At 37.9% G+C, this 13533-nt stretch overlaps 1 protein-coding gene across 1 annotated transcript in view; it reads left to right on the top strand.

The window, feature by feature from the left end:
* Positions 1 to 1704: 1704 nt before the first annotated feature.
* Positions 1705 to 13533, top strand: part of MGAT4A (mannosyl (alpha-1,3-)-glycoprotein beta-1,4-N-acetylglucosaminyltransferase, isozyme A) — a 126127-nt gene continuing 114298 nt past the window's right edge. Inside the window, exon 1 of the mRNA XM_008066048.2 lies at positions 1705 to 2029. Within this exon, the coding sequence (XP_008064239.1) occupies positions 1936 to 2029 (94 nt within the window). The 5' untranslated portion in view covers positions 1705 to 1935. The remainder of the gene's footprint in view (positions 2030 to 13533) is intronic.

The raw sequence follows: 13533 nt of genomic DNA on the forward strand, positions 1-13533 counted from the left end.
CAGGTAATATTTCCACCTCAGCCTCCTGCCTGTCTAGTTTTTTGATAGAATAGGGTTAATAATACCTGCCTCATAGGATTTTGTGAAGATTTAAATCGTATAATGGACCCAGCAGGCAGGAAACATTTAATGAGTTTTAGTGGGTTATCATTATTAATACTATACCCTTGTAATCTTTTTTTACTAGTGGAGATTTCTAGTAATGTTCAGTGTTAAGAGGTAGCTGAGCTGGTAGTTTCTGAAGTGGCTGCAAATGACTGCTTTAATCAGCCATACTCTTCCACCGAAAGAATTGTCCCCTGAGATTGTTAGCCATTTTTGGAGGTGAATTAACTCATCCCACTAATATATTATATTGCCAAGTGCATCTTGTGGTAGCCTTGAGGCCACCAAAAATCGATGCACATCTCAAAGGGCCTGACAGGACCCCAGGGAATGAAACTGGCTGTGCATAGAATGGACTGAACTGGAGGCTGACTGTGTTTTTTTATTGTTGTTTGGTTTTATTATTTTTTTTAATACAGTTAGCATTTATTGAGAACCTGTTATGTGTAGGACACTATGCTAAAGTTCTGACAACTTCCTTTCTTTCCATTTTCCCAAAAACTTTGTTAGCTGGTAGCTGATTTCCCAAATTTCATGAGTTGAAGCCATGCAAAGTGATAGATCCTAGGTTGGACAGTATCCTGGCTGGATTGCTGCAATTTCTAAATGCTTAAATATTCCCAGTTTACAATGTGAGAATAGGATAGTCATTGGAAAAACTACATTTATTTTATGTTGATGATAAATAACAGTGCAAACTGTAATTTTTTAATTATTTTTGGTAATATGTGAAAGAGGATATGGGACAGGTTGCTTTCTCATTTTGTGAATGAAGGCTTGAGGCCTAGATAAGTGTCATGCCCAAAGTCATCTAAATAATGACAGAACTGGGTAAAGGACTCAGGTCTTTTGACTCCTCTATATTGTAGTCTGTCAATTTTCTTACACATATTTTTAAGCATTACCTATTACTGAGCAATAGGAAAGCTGGGGAGAGTGAAGATTATGTTGCTCAGGAGCCACTGTGTGACCATTAGAGTTCTCATCTTGGAATCTGTGAGCCCCACAACTTCTCCTTTTAAATAAACCACCATGACTTTCATTTCACAGACAACAAAACCAGGGGGTAGTATAGCTTTTTTGTTTTGTTTTCTGGAGGAGAAGGGCCATATAATTCTAGTATGTTAAATGAGTGGTTTAGATGTAGGATTTATGTTAAACGAGTGGTTTAGGTGTAAGATTTTTTGTTTTTTGCGTCAGGTTCATATTTTGTTGCCCAGGCTGGGGTGCAGCGGCATGATCATGGCTCACTACAGCCTCAACCTCCTGGGCTTAGGTGATCCTCCCACCTTGGACTCCAAATAGCTGGGTTGACAGGCATGCACTGCTACACCTGGCTAAATTTTTGATCTTTTTTTTTTTTTTTTGGTAGAGACAAAGTCTCACTATATTGCTCAGGATAGTCTCAAACTCCTGGACTCCAGCAGTTCTCCCGCCTCAGCCTCCCAAAGTGCTGGGATTATAGGTTTGAGCCATTATACCCGATGGAATAATCTTTACGGACATAGTTTAGTCCTGCTAAAATGATGAATAATAAATGAAAAAGCTTACATGTTGCATTACTGAATGAGATTCTCCTTCTCTTTCCCCATGGAATAGGAAGAAAAAAAAGACATCAGTGTATGAAGACTGTGAAGACATCCCCGAGTAGCAGTTGTGAATGGCATTGCTGCTAGGCTCCTTCTGCAGAGCATCTGAAATGAACCTCCCTTATTGATTGTTTTTATTGACTTAGAGCCAGGAATACTGGATTCAGTTGACTTCAGGGTAAAAAGACAACAGTCCTGGGTATCATTATAAACATATGGACCAGTGTGATGGTGAAATGAGATGAGGCTCCGAAATGGAACTGTAGCCACCGCTTTAGTGTTTATCACTTCGTTCCTTACTTTATCTTGGTATACTACATGGCAAAATGGAAAAGGTAAGGAAAATGACTATGAAATTGTATATGAAAGGTACTAGGCTTTTTGCTTGGTAAAAATGCATAAAATGTTTAGGTTAAATATCCTAGCACCCTACATGTTGCATGCTTTCTAGTGGCAGTTTTGTTTTGGTTTTGGTTTTGTTTTTTTTTCCTGCCACAAAATGAAACACTATTCTTGGACAGAGGAGACAGTATTTCTAGTTCCAATGTGGTTTGTTTTGTTTTTAGTTTTGTATAATTGCACTTGGAGAAATAGATACTGATTAGTGGTTTATATTATATATAACAGCCAAGTTGAATAATACTTTTGTTTTGGCAGTTTTAAAATTTACTAAACGTAATAAATGTCTAATAAGATTCCTTGTACTGGTGTTGTATAAAACACTTAAAAGGACACAATTAGTGCCTTCGTGAAATTTACATGCTAATTATGCTAATGATTGGGTGCTATGTAGTTAATGATTTAAACTGCTTGCATTAACAGATTGGTCCTTAGGCAAAAATATTTAAGAAGGGATGAGGCTAAATTCTTATTGGAATATAAAAAAAAATTTTTTTTTTTTGAGTTGGAGTCTCACTCTGTCGCCCAGACTGGAGTGCAGTGGCCGCTCCTGCCCACTGCAGCCTCCACCTGCTGGGCTCCGGCGATCCTTCCGCCTCAATCTTCCAAGTAGCTGGAATTACAGGCATGTGCTACCACGACCTGCTGATTTTTTGATTTATTGTAGAGATGAGGTCTTGCCAAGTTGCCCAGGCGGGTCTCAAACCCGCGGGCTCAGGCAATCCACTCACCTCAGCCTCCCAAAGCGCAGGATTACAGGCTGAGCCACCGAGCCTGGCTAAAAAAATTTTTTTAATTAATTATGTTTAGACTATTGAACTATGTTTTTTGTTTTTTTTTTTGAGTTGGAGTCACTCTGTCGCCCAGACTGGAGTGCATTGGCATGCTCCTGGCCACTGCAGCCTCGACCTGCTGGGCTCCAGTGATCCTTCTGCCTCAGCCTTCCAAGTAGCTGGAACTACAGGTACACACTACCACGTCTTTTTTTTTTTTTTTTTGTAGAGATGACACGCTACCACATCCAGCTAATTATTTATTTATTTATTGTAGAGATGAGGTCTTGCCAAGTTGCCCGGGTGGGTCTCGAACCCGCGGGCTCAGGCAATTCACTCACCTCGGCCTCCCAAAGCATGGGATTACAGGCTGAGCCACTGAGCCTGGCCTGAACTGTGTTTTAAAGGGAAGTTATCTGTTCATTGACTGGCATTGAATTCAGGGATAATGCTTTGCTTTGCGTTTTTTTTTTGAAGAGACACTTTTGGCGTAAATCCCTACCCATACTTTTTACCTGTCTCCTTTCCTTCTAATAATCTAAGGAATGTTGATGATGAGAAGACAGACAGAATGTTGAGGTGATTGCATAGTTGGTCTGTTAGAATCAAGTTAGAGTAGCCATCATCACCTGGGCTATTTGAAGGTGATTTTGCTGACATTATTTATTGACTCCTATGAAAACAACTGAAAATACTGTTTTTTGACCTCATTTTTTCTAATGTGTGTTTATAGGTATATCAACAGATATGTATATGGCTGTATGAGATACACACACACACACACACACACGCACACACGCACACACACACGAACTGAAATAAGTAAAAACATATGCTCTGTGCTTCCAGCAAGTATGGTAGTGTTTTCCTATTCTTTGTCTTTCCTATTCTTTGTCTTTCCCATTCTTTGTCTGAGTGGGGCTCTCTTGGGGAAAATGAATGAAAACTTGATAAAGGCCTTATGTCTTTACGTACAAATATATACATTTAAAATTTTGTGTTTTAATTGTACCAAATGAGAAGACCTAAATAGGAAGCACTTTGAAGAGTTGATTTAATCAAACTATTGATTGTCCTTGACATGAACAAAGTAAACAAGTGGCTATTGATAGTCTACTTATAAAACAACTGACCATCAGGAAAGTATATAGATTTTTTTTTTCTTATCAGGAAACTTATTTATTTCAGAGAGTTATAGTAATGGAGAAACTTGACCCTTCTCACTGTCTTATTTAAGAGATTAAAGTCTTGGAATTTCCATTTCATTCTTCTTGTTTATTATGTAAAGGCATTATAAGCATTTTTAAAATTAAGCTGTATTTAGAATCAAAATTAACTGAAAAAACATAAAGATTATTTCACCATGTGGCATGAAATGTACATACACAAATCTGCTCTCTTTGATTATCACTCCTTGAACAGCTCTGTAATCACTCTGTGCAAACTCTTCTGCTCTATTTTTCTGCTTACTGTCCAGACTCTTTCAGGTATCCATGTAGGTTTCTGGTTATGGCTATGTAAAACCTTTGTGATTAAATTGTATTGCTTGTGTAACCACTCTAACTGTTGGACTTTGAATTCTTTCTAGATAGTTCTGGCAGTCAGCTTGGATTTTTCAGGACAGGACTGATTTCAGATATTCAATTGTAGTATACCCATAAACCATGTGCTCTGATTTTTATTTTGGATGTGTGGTTTACATAATCTTTGACTTTGCTGAACTAATAGTTTTTATTTTTCATTCACTCATTGGTCCCTTACCTGTTCCTGTTCTGTGTACTGTATTTATATGCTATGAATAAGAAAAGAAATTAGAAATGTCATGCCTTTGAGCAGTTCAGGGATTGGTAGGAAAAATACATTGTAAACATATATTATATGATTCTATTGCCATTAGATAGAATGAGATAGAAACAACAGAGTGCTTGTCCTGCTGTAAATATAATACATATATTATCTTAATCTTCATAACAACCCTGAGGGATATTATTACCTCATTTCTGTAAGTGGAGAATCTGAGGCAGAGTGATTAAGAAACCTACAAAGGTCATATATTAAGTGGTAGAGCTAAAGTTTGAACTTAGGCAAGTTAATTCAAGAACTTATGGTCTTAGCTGTTGGTCTGTTGTCCAGAAGAGCAGAGATTTGTTCATTATGACCAGCACATAGGGTTCCTCTGCTCTTTCAAGGTTTAGCTGCTCATCACAGAATGGCTTCTACAAGTACTAGTTTGTCATAGTCTTCATTCACTACTGGGAAGAATACATGAGCTGGTCCATGGGATTGGCATAGGTTGGGGTGTATGTCAGGAATCCTGCCAGGGCAGCTGGCGTGCAGGGCAGTGTACCAGTTTTATCAGGGTTTATAGGACTCCCACATAAAAATGAGGCAGAATTCCAGTTATGTGGAAGGGACAGGTTGGGAAAGTTGTAGGTGGGTGTTATGAGAGTGGGACAAAAGTAATTACATGTCTTACTTGCTGGTGGGAGCAGGGCTCCTAATCAACTCCCTAATCTGATCAGACACCATCCAGAATTGGGCAAGTCTGATTAAGCAGTCATAGGTTCTTGTCCCTGAGGACAGAGACAAATAACATGTTCGGAGTGCCTGATCCAGCGCTTAGTGCTTAGTAAGCATTTAGTAAATATTTGTTAGAGAAATGACTCCTTCAGCAAAAATGTATTTAAAAATTTTTTAAGTAGTTTTATTGAGATATAATTTACATACTGTAAAATTCATCCATTTAAAGTGTACAGTTTAGTTAGTGGTTTTTAATATATTCACAGATACATGTATTCATCATAGTCAATTTGAGAGCATTTTCATCACCTCAGAAAGAAATCCTGTACCCTTTAGCTATTACTGCCCCTTCTTCCTCCTCTTCCCTCCTAGTAATTAGGCAACCACTAATCTTTCTAGATTTCCCTGTCCTGGACTTTCATATAAATGAAATCATATAGCATGTGGTCTTTTGTGACTGGCTTCTTTACTTGGCGTAATGTTTTCAAGGCTCATCCATATATCATTTATGGCATATATCAGTACTTCTTGTCTTATAGCTGAATAATGTTCCTTGTCTGGATATACTGTATTTGTTTCTCAGTTCATCTATTAATGAACTTTGGGTTGTTTCTACTTCTCGCTATTGTGAATAATGTTGCTATAAGCATTCATGTACATGTTTCTATGTGGATATGTGTTTTCATTTCTCTTGGGTATTTACCTAGGAGTAGAATTGCTGGGTCATATCATAACTCTATGTTTAATTATTTGAGGAACTGCCAGATTATTTTCCAAAGTGGCAGGATCATTATGCATTCTTTTTTCATTCTTTTGCTACAATCTGTTTGTGTCTTTGAATTTACTGTGTGTCTCCTGTAGACAACATATAGTTGGATCATGCTTTTAAAAGTCCAGTCTTACATATATCTGCCTTTTGATTGGGTTGTTTACTTATTCATATATAGTGATATTATGATTTATTTCTGCCACCTTTTTGTTTTTCAGGGGCCTCAAGTGTTCCTTTTGTTCCTGTGTTCCTCCCATATTGCTTTTTTTTTTTTTTTTTAACAGTGATTGAATTCATTAGGTTTATTAAATACTAATTCATTTCTGCTCTTCTTAGTTTATAGTGAAGGAACTATATGAAAAAAATACTGATTCATTGATCTTTTAATTTCATTAATGAGTTTTTAATTACCTTTGAGTATTTTTTAGTAGTTTCTCAACTTATCAGAATCAGCTTTAGATTTATGTTAACATAGTTCTAGCAGTATACAGAAATGTTAGTCCTATATAGCTCTATTCCTTCTTACCATTTTGTGGTATTATTGTTATACATATTATATCCATTAATGTTACAAAGCAATGTAGTGTTGCAATTATCTTACCATGCTACTATTTCCTTTAGTTCATTTGTTTTATTTCCACCTACCTCCTTTGTGCTGTCATTGCCAATTATTTACTGATAAGTTTTTACATGTTATAGACCCAGAAATATATTATATATGTATTTTATATAATTTCTTTTAAAATCAGCTAACAGGCAGAAGACATGCAATATAGTATCTGTTATAATTGCATAATTATTGCTACGCTCATCACTGTCTGGGGTTGCTTCCTTTCAACTTGAAGAACTTCTTTTAGCATTTCTTATAAGGTGGGCCTACTAACAACGAATTCCCTAAGTTTTTGTTTATTTTGTTTATTTGGTTTGTCTTTATTTCACCTTCGTTTTTAAAAGATAGCTTTTCTGGACATGGAATTTTTGGTTTATAGGGGGTTTTTGTTGTTTTTGAGCACTGTGTGTTATCTCATTGCCTCTGGCTTTATTGTTTCTGCTGAGAAGTTGGCTACTAATTTTATTGGGGTTCCCTTGTAAGTGATGTGTCATTTTTCTCTTGCAGCATTCAAGGCTTTCTTATGTTTGACTTTTATCATTTTTACCATGATATTTCTATGGTTCTTTTTATGTTTATCCCGTTTGGAGTTTGTTGATCTTCCTAGATATATAATGTTAGGTCTCGGTGGAATCTCCAAAAGTGTTAGGTCATACTCCCAGCGGAGCCTCCAGAATGTTAGGTCAGGCCCACAGGGGTGTCGGTTGTCTTGTGTGCGATCTGGTGCCACATGAAATATACAAAGAATTGCACAGAAGTTAGATTATAAAATATAGTTTATTTAAAAAGTAAATGAGAGAGAAAGAAAGAGAAGGTTCACCTCCCCAAGTTAGGGAAGGGGGCCAAAGCCAGGAAACATAGTGATATTCATAGCTCAGAGCGTACATGGCTACCTCAGAATCTAGTAAGGTAATAGCTGCAATGGCTTGGCAATGACCATGGCGATGATGATTGGTTGCTCTTGGTTGAGTCCTTTTAACCTTCCCCTTTGACCGGGGAAGGCCGTTAAGGTGATTGGGTAGTAGTCTGCTTCATGTCGTCACAAAGGGGCAGGTAAGCACAGGTACTGACATCAGGTGATGGATAGCAGGCAGATGGGTAGGTTAGTCACATGATTGCTGCTATGGTTGGGGGGAGGGTTCTGTCTGTGTCACATAGGTCATGAAGGGCTGATTAGGTTAATTTGAGTCTTATTTGTGGAGGCAAATACTTGAAATAGAAAACCTAATTAGTACAGAACAAGCTGTGGGGGGGAGTTGTAAAACAATTATCAATAGCTACCTCTGAGAAACTGATTCTGTCCTTGGTGAATCACTAGAAACACATGAGATTTAGCCAATGTTAAAATGGCTGCTCATTGGGTATATTAAATCCATGTTATGTCCTTTCACATATCTTGCTGCTTTTTAATATATTTTGGAAAGTATTAAGCCTTTATCTCTTTGAATCTTTTGCTATCCTCTGTTTGTAGTATTCCCATTGCACATATGGTGATGTGCTTGATAGTGTCCCACATTTCTCTGAAGCTTTGTTCATTTTTCTTTTCTGTCTTTCTTCTTCAGCTTACATAATCTATGTTGATGTATCTTCAAGTTTACTAATTCTTTCTTCAGCCAGTTAAAGTCTACTGTTGAGACCATATTAGTCAGGATTCTTCAGAGAAATAGAACCAATATGTTATTATTATTATTATTTTACTTTTAATATTTTTATTTTAAAGATGTGGGGTACAATTCAGGGTTAGGTATACAAATGTTCATTTTGCAGGTACTCTTGTTGATGAGGTATGCCCCCTCTCCCCCAGCAGATTCTCACTACTGCCAATCATACACACTCCCACCCCAGCAGTTTCCCACTACTGCCAATCTTTTTCTTATAGTATTAGGATAATTGTTCAAGGTCCCCTTATGAATGAGAACATGTGATACTCAATTCTTTGTTTCTGTGATAGATCGCTCAGAATTATAAACTTAAGTCCATCCAGGTTGCTGTGAAGTTCATGATTTTGTCCTTCTTTATGACTTCATAATATTCCATCTTGTATATGTACCACATTTCTTAAATCCAGTTCTCTTTCAATGAGCAGCACGGTTCAGAACCAATATATTGTAAAGAGATTTATTGGAATTGTCTCATGTGATTATGGAAGTCAAGAAGTCCCATGATCTGCTGCCTATAAGCTGGTGAGAACCAGGAAAGACAGTGTATAATTCAGTGTGAGTCCAAAGGCCCGAAAATAGGGGAACTAATGGGTATAAGTCCTCGTCCATGTTTGAAGGCCCAAGAGCCAGGTATGAGGGCAGGATATTCTAGATGAAACAGAATAAATTTGTTATTCCTCTACCTTTTAAATCTATTCAGGCTCCTAATAGATTGCATAATGCCCACCCACATTGGTGAGGGTGATCTTCTTTCCTCAGTCTACAGAGGAAATGCTAATCTCTTCCATAAACACTCTCACAGAGGTACCCAGAAACAATGTTTTACATCTTTTAGCCCAGTCAAGTTGACTTATAAAATTAACCATCACAAGGCCCTCTGAATTTTACTTCAGTCATTGTACTTCCAACTCCAGAATTTCCATTTGGTTCTTTCTTAAAATGCATCTCTCTTTTTTGATATTCTGTATTTGGTATGGCATAGTCATATCTTCCTTTACCTCTTTAATTAAGTTTTCCTTTAGTTCTGTGAGCATGAAATCTTTTCCTGTTAAATCCTACATATAGTTGTACTCACAGGCAATTGCTGTTGTCTGCTTTTTTTTTTTTTTTTGCATATATGGGTGCATTTCCCTCTTTCTTTGCATGTCTCATAATTTTTTTGTTGGAAACTGGACATTTTAGATAAATATATTTTAGCAATACTGGGTACTGAGTTTTCCCAAACCCTTCTCCATTATTTTTACTTATTTGTTTAGTGACTGACTGAAGGTGAGCTTTTGATGTGCCCACAGCAACTCCTGGATGACCATTGTTATTAGTAGGGCTCTCTCTTCAACTCTTTGGACCCTATAGGATAGTATAACTATTTACCAGCTGATTGTTTTATTACAACAATGTCCTGGGGCATTACTTCTACTACAAAGTAATCTAATCAGATTGTGGTTTCTTTGAAGAAATAGTTTCTGAGGTCAGTGTCTGATGTATGTTTGACCCCAGAAAGCCTCCTCCTAGCTGCCTCTTTGCTGGGTTCTCTCATGCAAACTAGCCAGACCACAGTCTAGTCTATATCTTCACTAGTTCTTTCCATTCCCTTTACCACATCCTCCACTGTTTTTGAGAGAGCTCTTAGGCTTACATTTCTCCATACTCTGTTGCAAATGAAACTGTTCCTTTGGGAAGATATTAGGAGCTATTTGTTTGTTTGGTTTTTTTGTTGTTGCTGTTGCCACTCCAGCCTTGACCTGCTGGGCTCTGGTGATCCTTCCCCCTCAGCCTTCCAAGTAGCCAGAGCTACAGGCGTGTGCTACCACGCCCGGCTAATTTTTTGATTTGTCATAGAGATGAGGTCTCACCATGAGACCCATAGGCCCAGGCAATCCTCTTGCCTCAGCCTCTCAAAGTGCAGGGATTACAGGCTTGAGCCACTGCACCTGGCCGGGAGCTGTTTTATGGTTCCAGGCAAGATTTCTGAGCCAGGGCTCTGGAGATAGGAGTGGGGACAATGACGGGCTTTTCTCAGAGCCATACCCCACTCTAGGAGCTGAGCACTGGATGGAGGGTCAGGAGGTTGAGGTTCTCTTGGCCCTGCCTTTTGGTTATGGAACTACTTATAAGCCGTAGGAAGGACTATTGACAGGGTCTTAATATTCTCAACATGCTATACCCAAGGTAGATCCCCTGTTTCACCAGAGGAGGTTGGGTGAAATAAGGGAATCCCCCCACTTTTCAACTGTGCTCATCTGGGACTTAGCCTCAACAACAGGCAGCTGGGGACAGCATAAGAAAATCTGAAGTCCTTCTTGTCCCAGGATGAAATACCCCAGCTTGGAGCTGGGGAGCGAGGGAGCCCTGTGTTCTTGGCTGCAGTAGTCTGGAGTGGGGTCTCTCCCTTGCAGCTTTGGGAGGGCAGAGATCTTGGTTCAAATACTATGCTCTTATCTTTCTTACTGAATGTCCGTAGATCTTCTTGTATAGATGTTTCTTCATTTGCTGTTGCCTCTTTAAGTGGTTTTTTAAAAAACATAATTTTCATCAGTTTCACTGGTTAGCAGAGCTCATCCTGTCTTGATGGATGTTGAGCTCCAAAAATGTTTTTTAAATGCTTTGTTCATTATCATATGTCATTAGATCTAGTATACCATCAGATGCATCATTATTTTAAAGTATTCTAAATTGCTAATTAAACTATGACATACTGTCATGTGTAAGACTCACCTTGATTTCAGATGTTGGAAGATTAGAGAAATGTGCATCTTTGAATCAATAGTCTACAGTTTATTCTGAGAAAAAAAAAAAAAGTACAGGAAAAGATCAAATGTCATGCCCTGTTAGCAGTAACAATACAAACACCAAATAAAGCATTGTACTGAAAACTGTGGCTTTTATTTGTAAAAACCGGTGAACAAAAGTTTTTAGATTTTTTTTTCAGACTAAGAAAAACTGTTTTCAAATATGATACAAGGAAAATTAATAGTAAGGCCAGGATTCGGAGTGTGCCTTCATCATTCTGGATTACTGAATTCATCTACGTGTGTTTGTTGGGCGTCTTCCATGTTCCAGGCACTGTCAGAGGTCTGGGGTGTATTATTAGCACATGTCAGAGAAAAATGGTGGGAAAAGAGTGAGGGAGAAGCTGAAAAACACTAAATAAGTAAGTTAAACAGTAAGTTTATCAATAATAAATTGTGTGTGTGTGTGTGTGTGTGTGTGTGTGTGTGTGTGTGTGTGTTTAACAGACAAGGTCTTGCTGTGTTGTCTAGGCTGCTGTGCCGTAGCTGTACATGGCACAATCATATCATACTGCATGCTTGAACTCCTGCGCCCAAGCAATCCTCCTGCCTCAACTTCCTGAGAAGCTGGGACTATGGGCCTGTGCCACTGCACTCAGCTAAATGTGTCTTTGAATCTTTATTTTGAAATGATTTTACATTTACACTTAATTTTGCAAAAATAGTGCATAGTTTTCCTTTTCCCCAATATTAACAACTTATGTAACCAGAGAAGCATAATTTCCTAAACCAAAAAATTAACTGTGATGCAATATTATCATCTAATCTGTAAGCCTTATTTGAGTTTCACCAGAGTTCCCACTAATGTCCTTCTTCTGCTCCAGGGTCCAACCTAGGATCCCACATCACATTTTGTTGTCATGTCATCTTAGTTTCTTCTATTATGGAACATTTCTGCTGTCTTTTTCTGTCTTTTATGTCCTCGGCACTTTTGGAAGGATTTGGTTGGTTATTTTGTAGAAAGTCCCTTAATTTGAATTTGTCTGATTTATCTGTGGGTTAGATGAGGTACAGTCTGCCCTCTGTATCTGTGGATTCACCCAACCATGGATTGAAAATGCAATTAGGCCTGTGATGGTTGTGTCTGTACTGAACATTACAGACTTTTTTCCTTGTTATTATTCCCTAAATAGTACAGTTTAACAACTATTTACATAGCATTTATGTTGTATTATAAGTAACCTAGAGATGATTCAAAGTGTACTGAAGGATGTGTGTAGGTCATATGCGAATGCTGTGCCATTTTATGTCAGAGACTTCAACATCTGCAGATTTTGGTATCCTTGGAGGTCCTGGAACCAATTCCCTGAAGACAGAGGGACAACTATAATGCGTTTTTGGCAAGAATACCACAGACATGACATCGTATCCTTTGTGCATTATATTGGAGGTGCACGATGTCAATTTATCTTGTTACTGGCAGTGTTTGCTTTGATCATTTGGTTAAGGTGGTGTCTGCCAGAGTTTTCCACTGTAAAACTACTGTTTTTTTGCCTTGGAGATAATCATGCTTTTTGTGGAGGCATACTTTAAAACTAACCTTATATCCTATTTCTCCTCATACTTTTACCCACAGATTTTAACATCTGTTGATTTTTGCTTGCAGCAATTATTACTGTGGTGTTTGCCAAATGTAATGTTCTGTTTCCGGCCTTCCTTCTACACTTGTTCATTGGAACTTTACTGTAAGGAAGAAATGTCTCTTCTGTCTTCATTCATTCCTTTTTTTATTTCTTTACATAAGTATGGATTCATGGATGTTTAATTAGTTCTTGGGTTATAATTTTATCATCATTAATTATTTTGTTATTTAAATTGTCCCAGAGGTGGCCATTGGGAGCTCCTTCAAGTTGGTTTCTAAGCCTTTCAACATGCCCCATCTTTTTTGTTTCAGATTTAAATTAACATAATATAAAATTAGCCATTTTAAAGTAAACAATTTATTGGCATTTAGTGCATGCTTGGTGTTGTGCAATCACCACCTCTATCTAGCCCCCATCATTTTGGGGGCAATTTTAAACTTTCTAGTGCCATAAAGTGCTCCAGCCTCATCTTATATTTTCTCTGCCCCAGCCCTGGAGCAACTATTTCTCCAAGGAGCCTCTTATTCCTTTGGATAATGGAGTGGTGGTGTGCTCATTCCTACTGTGGAATCACTACTTCTAGCCCCTCCCAGTGGACAGAGCAAGGAAATGTATGTGTGTATACACACACATCTGTATCTTCAACGTATCTTAAAATGAAACACCATAAATTTATAGCATTCCCTCTGGTTTTAACCTAGTATGGTAGTGTTCATGCTCGTTTTCTTATTTATA

The sequence above is a fragment of the Carlito syrichta genome, unplaced genomic scaffold (assembly GCF_000164805.1).
Source record: "Carlito syrichta isolate Samal-C Ts95f unplaced genomic scaffold, Tarsius_syrichta-2.0.1 Scaffold308837, whole genome shotgun sequence".
NCBI classification, from domain to species: domain Eukaryota; kingdom Metazoa; phylum Chordata; class Mammalia; order Primates; family Tarsiidae; genus Carlito; species Carlito syrichta.